The 19,530-nt window shown below is 42.1% G+C and overlaps 1 protein-coding gene and 1 long non-coding RNA gene across 2 annotated transcripts in view; one reads left to right on the top strand and one right to left on the bottom strand.

The window, feature by feature from the left end:
- The window catches only part of LOC134535963 (uncharacterized), a 28,572-nt gene extending 16,346 nt beyond the window's left edge, over nucleotides 1-12,226 (top strand). The window contains exons 2-3 of the mRNA XM_063375414.1: nucleotides 3,077-3,335; nucleotides 8,219-12,226. Coding sequence (XP_063231484.1) covers nucleotides 3,087-3,335; nucleotides 8,219-8,404 — 435 coding nt within the window. The 5' untranslated portion in view covers nucleotides 3,077-3,086 and the 3' untranslated portion in view covers nucleotides 8,405-12,226. The remainder of the gene's footprint in view (nucleotides 1-3,076; nucleotides 3,336-8,218) is intronic.
- LOC134535973 (uncharacterized) overlaps nucleotides 1-19,530 on the bottom strand; it is a 63,297-nt gene that overhangs the window by 30,917 nt on the left and 12,850 nt on the right. The window lies entirely within an intron of this gene.

Here is a 19,530-nt window from a genome sequence, read left to right as displayed (position 1 = left end):
AGACCAATTAGGATGAAGGATGCGTGCCAAAATATCTTTATATATAAACCATTGCATCACAACCTGTTCTTTAAAACTGGTTTTGAATGCATTATTTAATCACAAGATAAGTTGGTTATCCACAAATACCCCAAAAAAAAAATTTTAATGTTATATAATTAGGGCCATGCATTTTTCGCAAAAAGATTTTCAAACCAGCAGTGTGTTAAAACTTTGTTCGCTAGGTTTAATTCAGGTTTCTCTTACAGACGGCCGCCAAAATTACAAGGAAATAATAGCTAGCAGCGCATGCATTCTTTGTTGCAGTCTAATGAGCAATCTTCTTTTATCGCGAAAATACATGCCTCTATTTATAGGTCTTGTAAATACCCTAGTTCTAATACTTGGGTCCAAAATTTGCCACGGCCTGTGTACGAACAAAATGAAACACTGTTCTGACTAACAGTAACGTATAACCACATTGTCACGGTGCGTAATAACCCAAACACGCTCTATATCTATATTCACTCGAACAAAGAAATGTTGACCGAGTGGCTCACATAATGATCACATGCGATTCACACATCAATCACGCCAGGCGAGTTTACTTAACTATTCGGCTACAGAAAAAATACTCGTGCTTATGAGAGCGTTGTATCCAGGGCCGCAACTAGAGTCTCTGGCAACCGGGGCATGAATGTATTCATGCGCCCCCCCCCCCCTTTTTTTTTTTGCACATACCACACCAATAAAGCGGTTGTCCGGGGGCCCTCCCACGGAAAAATGGTGCTATTTAAGCATTTTCCATACCTCCATGTAACAGTTTCTGTGCTACTGAAACTTCCATGCAAAAAATTTTTACCAGTTACCAGTTGTAGTAGGAATTACAATGCAAGCGATTTCGGCGCCCCCACAGCTTTGCGCCCGGGGCGTATGCCCCGCTTGCACCCCCCTAGTTGCGGCCCTGGTTGTATCACTGCCTCAGCGAGTGCCAGTTATACAGACAGATTAAAACTCGCCCACTCACTTTGCCTCGAGGTGATAAATTTATTCTTCAATCACGTTTTTTTTTTTTTTTTTTTTTGATGTGTAACAAACATCTTAGCTCTCGGTATACGGCATTTGGTGGGAGTAATAGCGTGAATGCGACGGAAATGTGTAACAATCATGATGCTGCCATCTTTGGCGGATGTCGTAAACCAAATTTCACTTAGCCAAAGGAAAATTATATAGTATTAGCTGTTTAATTAATTTTAAGAAGATTAGTAAAATTTTAGTAAAATATCTTGTCGATAATCAGGTCCAAAGCCGAGGTTTAGAATTTTTTTTTTTAAAGTCGCTTCCGCTTTTGTTGGAGCAGTTCCATAATATGATTTAAGATTTCGCTCTGCAAATGGAATGATTCTATAGTCGACGTACCTGCTCCGGAAGTGAATTTTAGCGGCTGGTGCGGAAACTACGTGTTATTCGCGTCCAGAAATGTAGTCAAAACACAATTTGCGTAGATTCATCACGATCGGCATTATTTTAAGAATTTTAGTTGAATTTCGTGTCAGAGTTCCCTATCATAAGAGTAGGCCTATTTGCAACACATGAATAGCTTGTTACCGAGGTTAGATGTTGCACATCTCTGGCGAGTACTTGCTCACTACTCTTTTTTGATATGGATTCTAAATTCATACTAACTTATCATTATCAGGCGTAGCTAAGCCCCATTTCTGCAGTGTTTTGGGCGGAACAAAATGGCGACGGCGTATCAAGGGAGCCCCGCCATCCTGATCTTATTTATCCACTTTTCCCCCTCGAAATCATTGAAGACAGGTGCAGGGATGGTCCATTATTGTAAGCCAAGGTTGTTTGCTTTCCTAATTTTCGTGCTCAGAGCTTGGTGTACTGATGAGAATAGCCTACAGTTCACTGGGACGAAAGCCACAACCACGAACCAAGCAGTTCCGAAGATTACCGAAGTAAAATGTTAGGTTCGTCAATTTAATAAATAATAGTTCTTAATTAGAGTAGGTTAGGTTAGGTAATGTTTATTTAAAATTAGGTATATGGTCTGACTCTTGGCTTCACCTCCCTCGTCCAGAGTCAGACCATAAAGGGGAGAGGGATTTCAGAGTACTACACTTACCAATATGGCGGTCGTTTTGTTTACAAATGTATCAGTTTTTTCTGTATTGGAGGTTATATTGGAGGAAAAAAAGTCAACTCATAAAATTATGTTTGTATTATGAAGATTAGTTTTGGACTTTTACTATGTTAACCAGTAATATTTTGATTTAATTTTATTCGGAACAGCTTAACTACAGTCGTTAATAAAACAAATGTCCGCCATATTGGTATGTGAAAATCAGAAGGAAAAAGAAAACGTAGGGTGAAAAAAAGGCTTCACGTCTGACGGCCTGATCTGTTTTTGCGCTCGGCAAACTCCGGAGATGTTCGGCACCGCTGCTGGGGCCCCGCATTTAGCTTTTAAGCTAGACGTTCAATATGGGGTCAGCCATGGCGCCAATCGCTGGCAATTAGCACATGATGCACGCACCCTTGTCCTGCATGGTTAAAAAAAAACCGCATGGTAGAGTGTATAGGTAGGGACCGGAAAAATTCGCGAGTTAAATGACCTGTAGGATGAACTCCATAGTTCTACGTACACTCGGTCAAATGCCACCCACTCATTGGCTGCTGTCTTGTGTGACGTTCCAGCGTAGCAGCATGTGAATCGATAAAGCTTTTGTTGGGTGTTTCTCATTGGCCCAGAGTCATCCAGGTGAGTTGTCAGATAGCAGAGGCAGCACTGAGGTATAACGATTTGTATTTTAGCCTATCGCGAAATGAATTCGCAAATTTTTCCGGTCTCTATGTATGGGCTTCGGCCTGAGACACACTTAAGGTCCTCCCCTAACCTGGACCCTCCCCCTTACACACTTGGAATGATTCAGGCTATAGGGAGGAAAAAAAAGGTCGCAGGCCGGGGGCGATGGCGGGCGGCGGGCGGCCTGATCGGCAAACTCCGGAGTTGTTCGGGACCGCAGGCCGGGCGATGGCGGGCGGCTGGCGGCCTGGTGGCAAACTCCGGATGTGTTCGGGACCGCAGGCCGGGGGCGATGGCGGGCGGCGGGCGGCCGGCGGCGGACCTGCTGGTGGCGCTGGTGGCGGCGCCGCTGCTGGTGGCGCTGGGGCTGCTGCTGCAGTCCAACCTGCGGGGCGGCGACTGGAGCCTGGACCCGCGCCGCCGCTGGCACGTGCTGGGGCTGGGGCTCGGCCTGCTGTGCGTCTCCGTCGTCGCCTGCTGCTACGTCACGCGCCGCCTGGGCGCGTGCGCGTGGGAGGCGCGCCTGCGCCGCGCCGCCCAGGTGCGCCGCCGCTTCCCTTAGGGGTTGTCCATTAATCACGTGATGTTTTTTTAGCAAATTTTTTAACCCCCCCCCCTCCCCAAATAAATCACGTGTATTTTTTTTGGTACAAAATATTTTTAAAAATTTCAGAATATTATCTTTAAACATAGGTATAATCTAATTCAATTCTGGAAAATTAAGCACAGTGATAAAAATGTTCAGATACACATTAAGGTTGCAGGTTTATTCTCACTGGCATAAAAATAATAAAGGAAAGGCTTATATGTGATTTACGCATGTATTCAGCGCCAAAATCACAGTCTTACTGGTTGACTGTCAAGTTGAGACGGGTGGTTCATGTTGCGGCGGGCGGGGATATTGTTGCCTGGCTACGGCGAGTCAAGGTCACGCGTCGCTTTTCGGTTTAGTAGAAATCGCGCGAAAAAAATTAATACACGTGATATCTCTCTACACCCCCCCCCCTCCCCCTTGTGATATTTCGTGATTTTACCCGGACCCCCCCCCCCCCTCTTCGAGCCTCACGTGATTAATGGACGATCCCTTAGGGCCCGATTCACACCTGAGAGGCGACAGGCGAAGGCGAGACGTGACGACGCACGGGCTGGTTGGATTCACACACAAGTGGCGTTGGAGAGGCGGAAGCGTGGTGGTCTACATCTGTAGGCATTCTCTCATGTGCTAGGAACTCGAAATGCGGCGACCTGACGACGATGGAAGTGATGAGGACGGTCCCGACCTTGTTGCTTCGGCTAATGTGAATAGCCGGAGAAAGTATTGGGTTCACCCTTTGTGGCTAAATGATAGGAAGAACGAGTGTTATCATGCAGACACGGGAACGTCTCCGCCAACTCACAAAATGCAATATTGTATTCTGGGTCGTCACGCATGATCACAATTTTAACACAGAAAAAACGAATACCACAGTAAAATCAAGGTGGGATAATCGAGAGGCGCTGGACAGGCGCGCTTCCCCAAGCTGGTGCAGGCGGTGCGGTTGCGTGCCCCCGCCTCGTCGCCTGTGTGTAGACTGAGTCATTTGTTTACGTGGAAGAGGCGTCCAAGCGGCGTGTTTCCCGCCTCGCCTGCCGCCTCTCAGGTGTGAATCGGGCCTTACGTTTGCTCTTATCAAAGCAACAAGATAGCTACGGTTATGTCTGTCACTCAAATGAAACTACCCCAAAATGCCGTTCTTTATCTTTTTGACGTGAATACGTCTTTAAAATTGCTTCCATAGTGGGAGGCAATTAAAAAAAAAAAAACGAATGATAACAAAATCGGGGGGTACAGTTTGGTGTTGCAGCTACACATCTATCAACTCCATCCAAAAATTTAATTACACCACTGGATAGCTAAAGGATCAAAGAATTCGTTACGCTAAGTGAGGACTGTGACGGCATCGCGCGCGGTGGAGGGGGAAGCGCCTGCCATTTTGAGGTAATTTTGCTGCGTTTCGAGATTTCCATTTAGTATAACTTTTGACTCGGAGAAGCTACGACGCGACGTTCGTTTGAGTTTCAACCGTCAGCTCTTGTCAAAATCTTAAGTCTGCATATATAAAACATTATTGTAAAATAGTTACAGTGAATATATATGGTGTTAAAACAAAAAAAAATAGCGTATTTTATATTTTGTATAGAAAATATTACGTATTACGTACAAGTATTCACGTACAACACACAGCCGTGTCCATGACACAGCCACATCCCATTTTTCTCTGGTAGGTTAGGTTTTCGCACTACTAGCAATCTGAATCAAAATTTAAGGATGTTTTGGTAAGTCCCCCCCCTCCCCCTCCCCCCCCCATGCCCGTGCTCGCACCATTGGCGTAAACCTGTGGCCCGCGACTCATTCATTCCTGGCACACCAAGCCTTGGAAAGTGGTCCGCCCCACTAGCATGGGATGAGTATTTGTTAGATAAATAAATTAAAATAAAACATATATATAACACTTTCTATCAAAATCTTAAAAAAAATCATAGTTGATTTAACACAATTTCATGACCATACGCCATTGCTGGGTTGCACTGGGTGTCGTAGGCAAAACTAAAGAAGTTGCAACAAAGGAAACAAGGAAAACAAGCCAAAATCAACTTACGAGTTTCATCGCTAGGTTCGTCTGTTTGTCGCTGTTATCCGAGGTTGAGGTTGCCAGCATACTGTTTTCGTATATGCTGTAAATTATTATTATTATTTGACTAAATTTATTCCGCGGAATTGTCAGTGCTGTCTAGGCATTTAACATTTACATAAGCTTATTCTGGCTTGTTCTCATTTTGTTAACGTGTATACTATCTTTGTTGTTCATTATTAAGGTTTTCTTGTGACATACAGTGTAACACAGCAATGGCATGTATCCCTTTAATGGTTTAAAATCAATCTTCCCCAATGCAAGAATCATTCAAAGAACGTATCAGCTATGCTTAGTTTCTGTATATAAGAGCGGTAATTTTCACTCATATCAGTTTCTTATACTAATGTTCTGTTACAAATCTAAAATGGCATGAAAATCAAACGCAAACGTGACTTAATTTACGTTGAGCATCATATTTTCAACAAAAAAAAAGTATATAAAAATTAAATGTGCAATTTTGTTAGTATTCGTTCTAAATCTATTTGACCTAGTTAGCATGTATAGTTAGACGTGGATAAAGAATTTAATTTTTGTGGGATGTTCGAATGCCAAGAGGAGGTGAGAGGAAATCAATCTCCAGAGTGAGAGAGACTGTCACGAAGCGTCGAAACAGCACACGGCTAACCCCTGGCATATAGGCAACTTCTTGCCCACCTGCGCTGCCCGGGTGGTTTGTTGGTCGGGCGTACAGTGTCGGTTGCGTAACCTAGCCGAGATGCATGCTGGTTTCGGCACGGTGCAGTAATGCAACTCATCAACCAGCTTTGAATGAATCAAGTACGACTCGGTTTTTGGCAGTTGATTATGTAAATTGAGAGAGTAGTCTTAAAAACCACAATAAGTGGCACGTTTGGCAAAGATATACCTCCCGTAAAGGAAAATGTTCATCTAAAAATTTCAGATTTCGAAGAAGCGCTGAAGGATCATCAGATATTAAAAAGAAAACTAATTTTTAACCGTCATATTACAAAAATACGACCTCAGTTATAGTCATTTATGGTGCGAGACCGAACTAAGATTGACCTACCCTATTTTGTTTTTCGAACGGATGAGAGGTTTTTTTATAATAGGTAGATTGCCTAATTATATCCTGGCTAGGCTACCCATGATTAACAACAATTTAATTAAATTATTTCACTCCCCTTATTCGTTATTTCAATAAATTTAGTAACAGGACACAAAAAAAATTTAAAAATATTTTTTGCATGGCACCAATTCCAAGTTTCTAGGTACAAACAGGTGAGTTTGAATTATTTATTTACCTTCATCTGTTATTTATTTAAAAGTTAATTGATTCTTCAAAACGATGGTACAAGGTTGCCTAATTAAAGTTGTCCAGACTCGCTGTTGTCTAGGTCTTAAATATAAGTGTTCGAGTAAGGTAGTGGAGTATGACAGAGAAGCGCTACACACTCCACTCCATGCAGTAGAGAAGGGTGCAGAGCGGTAGACATGTACAGCTCTACCAAGACACAAAAAAAATCTTAGACAAACAGAAATATAAAATATGTCATCCTCGAACATCTTTAACTCTATAAATCAATTGGACTTCAAATAATTAAATGTATTCCCTTTTAATTACCAGTGGGTAACCGAAGGTTTACGTAATTTTGGACAATACTGTAAACACACATTGGTATAATTAATTATAGTTACGAGAAATATGTTGTAAACTTATTCAGTAAGAATTTATTTTTAAAATATATTTTAATTCTGCAAAATCGGCCTTGTTTCAATAACCGGAGCTTCTTAAAGAAAGCGTCCTAGAATATGTGCCCTGTGGTATTCCAGAGAAATATGTGTTTAGATATGAAATGTAAATATAGTTACTCTAATATACGACGGAAGATTGAACTGCCGCTAGGATTCGGCTCACGTTTCTCATATATTTTTTTTTGGTAATATTTGACTTTAATTATTACAACATATGACCAGAAATCTGTACGTGGGGCGCTCCGACTTCAAAACGTTCGAGAAGCACTGTCACAAACTGTTTTCAAGAAACAGTTTTAGTGGGTTATGTGTCAAATAAAGTACTCTCTGCATGACGAAAACATAACTTTACATAAACAAAGACACAAAAATTAGTAAAATTTAAATTAAAAATGTGAGCGAGTCTTTTAGTATTCGGCAGAGAAGTGTAACATATATAACCTCGGTAACGAGAAAATTCACGTGTTCTCATGTTGCAAATACACTTAAAACTCGGACACGAAATTTAACGTAAAATTCTTTCAAATGATGCCAAGCTTGTTAAACACACGCAAATTGTGATGTAAATTAAATTTCTGGCCGCGATGTCACACGTGGTTTCCTCACCCTCCGCTAGAATTCGCTGTTGGAGCAGCTACGTCGACTATTGACTCATTTGATTAGCAGACTCATTTTTTAAACTATATAATGAAAAGGCTCTGATAAAAGCGAAAAAAAAAAGGGCTTCAAAAAGTACTAAACCCTGGCCTTGTACCTGATTATGGACAAGGAATTTTATTGAAATACGGCCCATCTTGTTGAAATTCATTAAACAGCTAATACTATAAGGTTTCCTTTTGACTTTGTGAAGTTTTTTCGCGGCATCCGCCACAGATGGCAGCACCGTAGTTGTTACACATTCCTGTTCCTTGACTCCCGTCGCATTCTCGAAATTACTCCCACCAAATGCCGTGTAATGAGAGCCAAGATGTTACACATCAAAAATTGAAACAGATAACTGTTACGTGTATGGTACATGTGTGGTGGTGTGTGTCAGGAGGCGGCGGCAGCGGCTGCGGCGGCGGGGGGCAGTCAGCTGCAGCTAGCGGCGCGCGAGGACCCGCCCCCCAGCTACGAGGCGGCGGCGGCCAGCTGCGACGCGCCGCCGCCCTACTGCGCCCTCGTGCGCTGGGCGAGGCCCGCCCCCGACCCGCCCCCCACCAACGTCAAGGCGCCCGTCTGACGAAGGTGGCGGCGGGGGGCAGTCAGCTGCAGCTAGCGGCGCGCGAGGACCCGCCCCCCAGCTACGAGGCGGCGGCGGCTAGCTGCGACGCGCCGTCGCCCTACTGCGCCCTTGTGCGCTGGGCGAGGCCCGCCCCCGACCCGCCCCCCACCAACGTCAAGGCGCCCGTCTGACGAAGGTGGCGGCGGGGGGCAGTCAGCTGCAGCTAGCGGCGCGCGAGGACCCGCCCCCCAGCTACGAGGCGGCGGCGGCCAGCTGCGACGCGCCGCCGCCCTACTGCGCCCTCGTGCGCTGGGCGAGGCCCGCCCCCGACCCGCCTCCCACCATCGTCAAGGCGCCCGTCTGACGAAGGTGGCGGCGGGGGGCAGTCATCTGCAGCTAGCGGCGCGCGAGGACCCGCCCCCCAGCTACGAGGCGGCGGCGGCCAGCTGCGACGCGCCGCCGCCCTACTGCGCCCTCGTGCGCTGGGCGAGGCCCGCCCCCGACCCGCCTCCCACCATCGTCAAGGCGCCCGTCTGACGAAGGTGGCGGCGGGGGGCAGTCATCTGCAGCTAGCGGCGCGCGAGGACCCGCCCCCCAGCTACGAGGCGGCGGCGGCCAGCTGCGACGCGCCGCCGCCCTACTGCGCCCTCGTGCGCTGGGCGAGGCCCGCCCCCGACCCGCCTCCCACCATCGTCAAGGTGCCAGTCTGACGAAGGTGGCGGCGGGGGGCAGCCAGCTGCAGCTAGCGGCGCGCGAGGACCCGCCCCCCAGCTGCGAGGCGGCGGCGGCGGCCAGCTGCGACGCGCCGCCGCCGTGCGCTGGGCGAGGCCCGCCCCCGAACCACCCCCCCCCCCCACCCTCATCAAGGCGGCGGCGAACGAGCTAACGACAGTGAGTCTACGCAAGCTTCACGCGAGGTAGTGGCGTGTGTCCGCAAGGCTGGACAGAAACTCTGAAGAAGTGACGGATGCCAGACCACAAACTTTAATGTGAAAAACACTCCGGGGCGGGGGGGAGGGGATAATATCGTCACCTCTCTCCCTGTACCTATTAATAAATGTACAACTTTTAAAACCCCACAGTTAAAAAAAAAAATCTCAAGACTGTGAAAATTACCGTGGCCATATATGTGAACGTGATCCGCACGTATCACATAATTAATAAGGTTTCCTATAAATTATATTAAAAATAGACTTGTGACTCTCGTCGTGTCAGGGTGAAACCAAGAATTTAAAAATAATCTCGAAACTTAACTGTCCCCCCCCCCTTCCTTCCTTTTCACAATGGCATACACTCTAGATGTCCCTGGAAAGCACTGATATGATTTTTCTTTTACGATTCCTTCGAAGAATGTGTGGGTGACTAACCAACGTGATGTTCGATGGGAAACTTGTTATGAAATTGTGGCGACCCGAACGACATTTATCGGGACAAATTCGTCATGATTAAAATATGCCACCGCTTGTGTCTGATGCTGTGTAGCTTGTAAATAATGACTCGCCAGTGAAGAGCAGAAGTAAAACGAGTAGGTAGCGAAAGGTAGTTATTTACGACCGTCTCTCGACATAAGGTTATTCTCGCCATGTGTGATGTAAGTAATTTAGCAGCATTACTTCAACTGTTGGTTGAAGATTGTCAACCAAGAAGTCCAAAAGAAACTTTTTTTTCCCCCAATTTCTGGAAAGTATAAAAATTTATTGACCCCCGATCAGTCCCGAACATAACCGAAGTTGACCGCTCGCTCGTGCAACTTCGTGGTCGGAATAAAAAAAACATTTTATGTGAATTCATTCTTAAGTTTTAGAGTATTTTAAATGCTTTTTATCTATCCCAACCGACGTTTCACTTCAGCTACGATGACCTAGAAATACAAAAAAAAAATTCTACCGGAATTTTATTTATATAATACAGATTTAACCTAACGTTTTACTTTTACAAAATTTAAAAAAAAATTACAAGATGCACTAATCCTGATTCATCCTGTGTCCATCTCTTAGGTTTAGCTCAATTTCTAAGTAACGTCTGCTGCTAGTTTCGCCAATCAAATATACGAGCGTGGGAAGTATAGCCCTGTTAATTAATTTCAGTTTTATTGAGTAGATAATATTAACACCATTAATTAAATTACAACAGTTAAACTGTCTATCCACAAAATTAGTCACACATTCGTAAATTTCCTATTTACTCTCCCCACTGGAGCTTGGCTCGACAGTGGCTCCCACTAATGTTCATCTGTTACCGAGCACCTCTACATATCTCAACACACAGCTTGGTACTACTCATTAGTCTCCGCCGCACACGCAACACCATCAAAGATGCACTGGTCCCCGATGCTGCCATCTTCGCTCACGGGGTCCGTCGCTCGTGGCTCAACGAAGGGGTCACTCCGCTCTCTTCGCTTCGAGGATTCACTCGCCGGTGTCGCCACCTCTCACTCGCCGGCCTCCGTTTCCTCATATGCTCGGCCGGGAGCGTGTGACAGCGATACCAGGAACTCTTACGTTCCCATAACTCGCTATGTGGTTGCCAATATAAATATTGCGACCGCGTCACTTTGTTCGAATCATTGGAAACGACGGCGGGGCGCGATGTGTGTGATTTTAAGATTAAAGGTGGCTCACGGTCCAGAAAGAAGTAAAATAGCTGTCGCATGTTGCTTGGCTCTATTTTTAATAGTGTAGATGTCAGGCGGGGGGGAGTTCACCCTTTCCCCTCAGTTAGTCGGCTAACTGATGCATGAAAGTGTCGTGATGTCTGTATTTAGAGGCGTGTGGATCTCACTCGCCGGAGGTCGGCGTCGTCTTATATACCTGCGAAGTTCCGCCCTGGGAAGGTCTAGTAGCCCTCCGAAGTGTCGCGTCGTCAGAATCCCCGAGTTAACACTCGAAGCTGCTAGAACAATCGTGTCCTAGCAGACGGGGCTCTGGAAACGCGCCGAACCCTCGAGGGAAGCAGAGAGGCGCCGCGCTAATCGGATTACCGCAGTCAGCAGGAGAGGGGTGTCTCCTACCTGCATCACACCCCTCCCGGCTGGCGCTATATCACCACTCTGGAGTCTAGTCCGACGCCACAGTTCGCGACCGCCCCACTTACACGATCATATTACACAGCCACAATGAGTGCTAACTGGCAGCACGACGGGAAACGGCATAAGCCGCCCCCAAAAGACCAGACCTGACCAAACCAATGCGGACTAAAAGTCCAAGTGCCCCACCCCTTGCATAGTAGAACTTCTACCACGCCCCACTCTTCTTCCAGGTCCATCCTTCTATTCCTGTAATCCACCTGCTTGTAATAATGCATGACCTTTGCATCCCGCATGTATGTGCCGAGGGTTTTCCCTCTGTCTATGGAGGTTTTACCTGGGCCCAACTTATCTAGTTTTAGTCTAGAATTAAGAGTGAAGGGAGTTAGTCATGGCGAAAACGTCTGCCATGACTGGCCAATCCCCTCCTAGTACATGATGCACGTGGCCTTTTCTGCATGGTTAAAAACCCGCATGTTTAGAGCGTATAGAGCTTGCCCTGAGACGCACTTAGAGTCTTCCCTACCTAGACCCCTCCCTTACACACTTAGTTTTAACTTAGGTTAGGAAAAAAAACTGTCTGGCCAGGGAGAGGGGAGGCCCCTACCTGCATCACACCCCTCTCGCAGGCTGGTGCGCCGGCTGTCTGGCCAACCTCGTCGCTAGTCGCGTCGTAACAATATTTTGCCAAAGAGGATTGATTACACACTTGAATATTCTAGTCAATTTTCGAATTCAAGCCGAGATATATATGTTTGTACAGTTTGAAATTGTAAAGCCAAATTGTTATGATGAAAATAAAATTTACAATTAAATTTTTTTTTCTCGTGATGTGTTTTATTCAATTAACAAGGGGGAAAATGGGTGTATGAATCAGATAAATAAATTACTAAACAAATGTTAGCTTTTCTGAAATAACTAGTTATGCCAACGTTTTGTCGGGAAAGCCCTGCCATTGTCTGTAGTTGCTTGGCTCCTTACCTATTTAAATAGTTAATATTTTAGTTTTGTTGTTTTCACTTCAAAATCTTAAGATTCTATTGAAACATCACATTTTGTTTGATTGACACTATAAAATATTGTACAAGTTATACAAAGGATCCATAAAAGAATGACCCAGAATAAATGGTTTACTATAACAGTTTAATTGAGACTATTTACAACAAATCATATATTAAATTGAAGGTAAACTTAACTAGTTTTTTACAAACCTTTACTATGTGCACCTTTAGTTATACCTACGACACACATCCAACCTAAAGTCCAATTCTTCCCTAACTTTGAGTAACACGTCCGTAGTAATGGAAGCAATAATAGCCTCTTCAATCAATGTCTCAACTCTGGCAAATCACTAGGTAGCGGCGGAACGTAGACACGATCTTTTAGAAAACCTAAAGTAAAAAAAAATCGTATGGCGTTATGTCAGGTGAACGTGAGGCCAGCAAAAAAAGAGCTCTGTCGTCTCGGCCATTACGAATAAATCCAACGGTCAAGGACTTCGACGTTCAACAACTCTGTTGCTAAATAAAATTTACATGTTCACTCTCTAATAATTGGGGAAATAGCCATTATTTCGCGCTGCAAGTTAGAAAAAAAAAACAAAGCAATACTCGCGCATGCGCTTATCTAAAACTGTTAAGAGTTACTCTTTAATTGTGATATTGAACCAACACACTCCAACGCTTACAGTTGATAATATTAAATGTTAAAAACTGGGACATTATTTTATGGACAGACAGTATATTTATGATTAAGCGAGGGAGCTGAAGAATGATGGAATAAACCTCGCTGAGTTTCTGTTCGACTTGCACCGTCGTGAGCACCTGTCGGCCAAGGGCGTCGTCAGCCGATGGCCGGGGAGGGGGGGGGGAGGTTTGCAAGTTGTGGGAAAAGTATATATATATTTTTTTTTGCATTTGGCTACACTTTTTTGAATCTCTAGGGCTCTAGGTGGGGGCAACTGCCCCCCCCCCTACCCCTCCTTGGCGACGCCCTTTGCTGCCGGCGGAGCTGAGATGCCCGAACGACACGCCCCGCCCGGGGCTCGAGGCAGAGCCATCTCGCCCCGGCGACCACGCGCTCTCGCGGCGACTTCGGCGGGCGGACGTCCAGGGACGGGAGCCAACTGTCGTCACCTGGTTCCTCTCGAGGGAAGTGCGCCGTCGGCAGTGTCTGGGCAGGTCCGTGGCACGCTGCCGCCCTGGACCGAGGGCTGTCGCCGGCTGCTCTTGCGACACTGTCCGCCGCGTCGCACCTAACTCCCGGGAGACTTGTGTGGTGAAGTCATGTGACTCGCTGAGCTAGTGGCCTCTGGGAAGCCTCATTCAGTGTGATGCTGCACTGTGCAGTCCTTAGGTGTGTGTGTGTGTGTGTGTGTGTGTGTGTGTGTGTGTGTGTGCGCGTGTTATTAGCGCGTTACAAGTTATACTTCTTTTTTGACATAATACACAAAACTATTTTGAAATTGATAGTTACAAAAATTATTCTAAATTTTTACATAACTTGTTGTAACAGAAAATATAGTTCACAGCAAATGGATACAGAATCAGTTATATTTATATATACGTATAAGCTGAAGTGCCCGGTATTGTCCGAGCTTTGCGCTACTTAACTTTAGCATAAGCCCCTATATAGCATGCTCCGCTTCAAAGAATGCATTCTGCAATTAAGATTAAGTGTATCCTATTTTATATTATGAGGACGTAAAAAAATGCTACAATTTAAAACCAAACTTCATGTTTAGATAAAGTGAAATCATTACCTCTCTTATTTCGCCCTGATATCTTTATAAATCCCGAAAATTTCTACATGTATTTATACTTATAATATTCCCCTGGTTAGATTTTTAACCCGACAAAAATTAATTAATAAGGGAATTTAAGATAATTGTGTACACAACTCATACTTAAAACACTTTTAAAAAAACATACCAAATATATTTTAGTTTTTAAAAGTTATAAATGTTCCCATACGCACCGTAATGTTTTTTCTCCAGCAACTACGGCGTGATTATCAATTTTACAGGTGAGTCTTGAACATGTTCGAGTTCTAACGTTTTGCTTCAAAGCAATGACGCCCGTAGTCATTCTACGAAACAATTCGTTGTTTTTGTTTAGACAAAATTCCACTCGCAATGTCGACAAGAGTCGACCCTGACGGCGAGACGCGACAGCCATTGTACCGTGCTGGGCCCGCGTTCGCAACGGCACGTGCGCACGTACACGAAGCAAGCGTCAGCTGGTGCACGTGATACCGGCACACTTACAGCACGTACAACACGCACAGCACGTGCGCTGCGCCAAATCATAACTTATCCGCGCTGAGTGCGGCCAATCAGCACACACCACGAATGTCACTTAAACAAACGTATATTTTTAAAATTCTTATGAATTTCTACGAACCGTGACTTTGGTAGCCCAGTAGACGTGTTAATTAAATCAGGGGTTCAAAAGAGTATGTACATATACCATTTTTTAGCAGTTGTTAGTGTTGGTTAGTTGAATTTCTGTGAAATTTATTCGGCTAAACGGCTACCACTGAAAATTTATCTTGCTATCTCTCTTACATATTATGTTTCACCTCTGAATTTAATACTATTACCAAGCGATATTTAAAATCTGCAAAAAAAAAACGCGCGAGTTTTTATTATGATGATTACTTAGTTACAGGGGCGCAACAACTAAATTTCCGAAGGTGGAAAATGGTGCTATTTAAGCAGTTTTATTATCTAAAAATTGATTACACAGCTTTTTCTTTGCCCCCGTTTGCCCCCACTTCAAGGTTTCAGAGGGGGGCAAAATACCCTTGCCCCCCCTGTTGTTGCGCCCCTGCTTAGTTGAGATTTCACCGTTCGCTAATAACACCTAGTAAATATCACGTGATAATATTTAAGAGGATTCATCACAGCTGCTAAAATTGTGTGCTGCAGGGTCTCGCGGTTCCAAGTCTCAATGGCGTAATTTTAATACTGAAAAGAAATAAAAAATTTTGAAAAATATAGAAAGGTATAAGGAAGGTTTCTATTGAATAATTTTTTTAAATTTTTGTGATTATATAAGTTTTATCCCGCATTGAAAGTACTGTTTCTGAGCTGTTTTCAGTGTGATTTTCAGAAGTTCTAATTGAATATTTCATAAATATTTTTCATTGGAAACATAGTGTTAACCTTATAAAATAAATTTCTTTCTGTGTTTTCACTGTCGTAATTGAGATATTTGATGAAAATTATGTATTTCTAAAGTAATGCACACATTGCTGGGCAAAAAGATGATCGTCGCGCGGGAAACTGGGTGGGAGGCAGAGAAGGGAAGAAGAGGTGTAGACAGCGAGAGCCCTCCCCCCTGTGGAGCTGCTAAGCTGACCCCTGCTGGGCGCAGGACTCTGCCCGAGCCTGACAACAACAATAGGGAAGAGTGCAGGGGGTGGGGGTTACCACTTCCTGTGGAGCTGTCCCAAAACTGAGGTTCGCAACTCGCCAGAAGAAGGAAGTGTAGCTATCAATGGCTCGGAAGTCTAGCAAAGCCAGATTGTTTTTATCAGCATACAGGAAAAAGAGGCGCAGGCCAGAGGTACTAATAAGTCTGTATGTGTGTCTGTATTTGATAAACTATGTATGGTAAGTTTTAAATTGGCGGGCACATTCTGTGAGGTAATTCCTCTTGCAAATTTAATAATGTTTGGCCAATGATAAACATGATAAGATGTCGGAGTCATTGATAATCGAGATTTCAAGCGACTTCATAACAAATCAGGAACATTATGGTAATAATCAAGAATTTACTAAAATACTTTAAGTTATCAAATCAACTAGAAACATTTTAATAAATGTTCTTGTCTTCTGGATTCTAGCCGCGTCACAATGGAAGTTCTTTCCGACGTTTCGGAGTGCGTTGCAGCCTCCATCTTCAGGGCAGCAGCAGAAGTCGCTTCTTACCTACTGTTACTCTCAGTAACCTACTACCTACTGTTCGTCAGTAACCTACTACTTACTGTTACTGACAGTAGGTAAGAAACGACTGCTGCTGCTTCCCTAAAGATAGAGGCTGCAATGCACTCCGCAACGTCGAAATAACTTCCAATGTGACGCGGCTAGAACCCAAAGGCAAAGCAAAAACCGTGAAAGCGCGCGATATTTATTTTAAAGTGTTGTTTGATAATGTTAATATCTTTAACAATTAAAATTGCCATTCTGTAATGGTTTTATAATTTACTGTTTCATGTTTTTCTCTCAACAAATAAAATAAAGGGTAATAATACAAGTTTACAAAATAAGTATAATTGATTTATTTTTACATGCTTTATATTAGCTTCACCTTTATGTTTGTATGTTTGTAACCGACTCCTTTGGGTGCGATTTTGAGCCACTTTAAACGGCCAGATTTCATTCAAACTTTGTAGATTTATCGAAGAACGATGACAATACACTAATTTGATAAGATTATTCCATTATTAAATTTGCAAAATAAGATTTTTGTCAATTTATAAAATTTCACAATATTTAGTAGGCTTTGTTTATATCGCGCCAAAGACAAACTGAAAGAAAAGAGTTCGCATTTCGCTCATGTGCGAACTATTTTCTTTCAGTTTGTCTTTGGTGCGATATAAACAAAGCCTACTAAATATTGTGACATTTAATTAAATGAAAAGTGAGAGTGGGTTATGATTATTGTGAACAATATACTTTCTTGAAGAGAATATTATCTATATTTGTAAAAATATGAAAACAAAATTCCCTGAAATAAGGGCTTTAAATGTTGTTTCTTTCGTTAAATAGAGAAACACAATTATGTATTTGTTTCATTTGACCAATTAACCAAGAGTGAAACATCATTATAAAACAACATTTTCTGCAAATATTTCACGAAACATGGAAAAATTGAGGTTTAATTTTGCTGTGAAACCAACAGCAGATGGGAAATCAAACACCATATGCATAACCTCAATAGCTACACCTGATGGCAGATTTTTGAAATTACACTCGAACACCAACCTGCAAATCTACACCAAACAGTTAAAAATATTCCAAACTATGCCAAAGTCAGCAAATCATTAAATAAAAGACATCAAACACGGAAAGTATGGATAAGTTTGACAGATGATATATAAAAAATATATTTGGATAAAGAGCAAAACATACAGTTTAAGGATTTTTACCTCGACGAAATTGAGGAAAAAACAAAAAGTGTTAAATCTATACCTAGTGGATCAAATAAAAAATTGGAAAAACTGTTAGAAAAATTTCTTGAAGAAAAAAAATCTATATCTGAAACTCAAAATTTAGGGAAAATTTGCATACGATTTCATGATTGAGAAATTCACGGGCAGAAACTCAAATGCTTACCAGTGGATTAAAGATTTCAAAAAAGAATGTAAATGTTTGCTAATCTAAGAAGACAAAAAGAAAATAGAAATTTTAAAACATTTCTTAGAATACTCCAGTGTAGTTTGGTACAACTGCATGCAAATGCAACTTACAGTGGAATCGGACCGGAACAAATGGGAGAAAATGTTTTGTGAGACATTTGAAAACAAAGGATGTCACCCATCAGATATGCTGACTTAGAATAAACATCAATGACTTCCCGAATATATTGATTTTCATAGCAGTATATTGAAATTATTTAGTACTGTAGTTCTTCAACACGATATATTGGATATATATTTTAGAAGCAGCCAATATCTACTCATCACTTTAATAGTAAAGTCATGTAATAAATAAAAAATTGAGCCACATCTAGAGACACTCCTGAGATAAAACAATATTTATCGATTTTATTTTAACTGCAGCCAATATCTATTCAAAAACTACTTTAATAGTAATTGATGTAATAACTATCAAGTTTTTTTACATTTTTATAAAATTTCTTTCATACGTCGATAAAGAAGTATCACTTTAAATTATAAATAAACCAAACTAAAAAGTAGAAAATAAATAATAGTTTAAAAAAACTAAAAAACGCGCTTTTATAGAAAATTGAACTAAAAAAAATAGAAAAGAAATTTTAATAAAATTGAATTAAAAATATTGTAAAAAAAGTATTTTATTTAAAAAAAAAAGCGTGGGGTGCTTTTTAATATATTATCAAAATGATAATCCTTCTACTCATATCTGTCAATAAAATAATTATAACTATTGACACAATGCACCCCACGCTTTATTTTTTTTAAAATAAAAAACATTTTTTACACTATTTTAAATTCAGTTTTATTAAAATTTATTTTCTATTTTTTAGTTCAATTTTCTATAAAAGCGTGTTTTCTAGTTTTTTTAAACTATTATTTATTATTTGGTTTAATGCAAAAGTGTCTGGTACTTTAATAAACGTTAATGATATACTAGCTGCAATACCCGGCCTTGCCCGGGCTGAACACAGGGCGTAGTTGGTAATTGTCTTCTTGATTTGAATGTCAAATGTGAAAATTAATTTAAATCACTTTCAGATCCCGACAGACGTTGTTCTGCCAGTTTATACTTATTTACCTGGTCTGTATGTAATTTAGACTTTATAAAGCAATATATAAAAAAAGCTAAAAATAAGAGATTACTAATATTGAAATGATTCCATTATCTAGCTAATGCTCGGCCTGCATTGCAATGCTTCATTCAGTTTTGTTTTGTAATATGTTTGAAGTAGTTCCACATATACAAATCATCTATCCATCTCTCTATATATATTTATCTCTATCTACATCTATATACATCTATGTATCTATTTATCTCTATTTATCTCTTTATAGCTACATATATACTTTCCACTATCTCTATATCTTATATATATAAGTCTCTATATAGCTCTATACATCTATAGGTATATCTCTTTATCTAACCCATTTCATTATCTATACCTCGCTCTATCTCAACTTATCTCTCCGTCTCTATCTCACTATATATATATATCTCAATCACTCTATCTCTGTCTCTCTTTTATATTTAAATAAATTGTGTCATGCATGCGCACTTATACAACAAAAACAGACGAAGTGTCGCTATATAAAAATAAATAAACACATATTTTGACACGATTCGTGCTCCAACTATTGAAAAATAGTTATACCGTCTCAGTAACCTTCATGGGCATGCGCATAACTAATCACCAAAATTTCATCGCAATCGGATGAA

The sequence above is a fragment of the Bacillus rossius genome, chromosome 10 (assembly GCF_032445375.1).
Source record: "Bacillus rossius redtenbacheri isolate Brsri chromosome 10, Brsri_v3, whole genome shotgun sequence".
In the NCBI taxonomy this organism is placed as follows: Eukaryota; Metazoa; Arthropoda; class Insecta; order Phasmatodea; family Bacillidae; genus Bacillus; species Bacillus rossius.
Note: the sequence above shows the minus strand (reverse complement) of the source record. Positions and strands in the feature narration are given on the sequence as shown.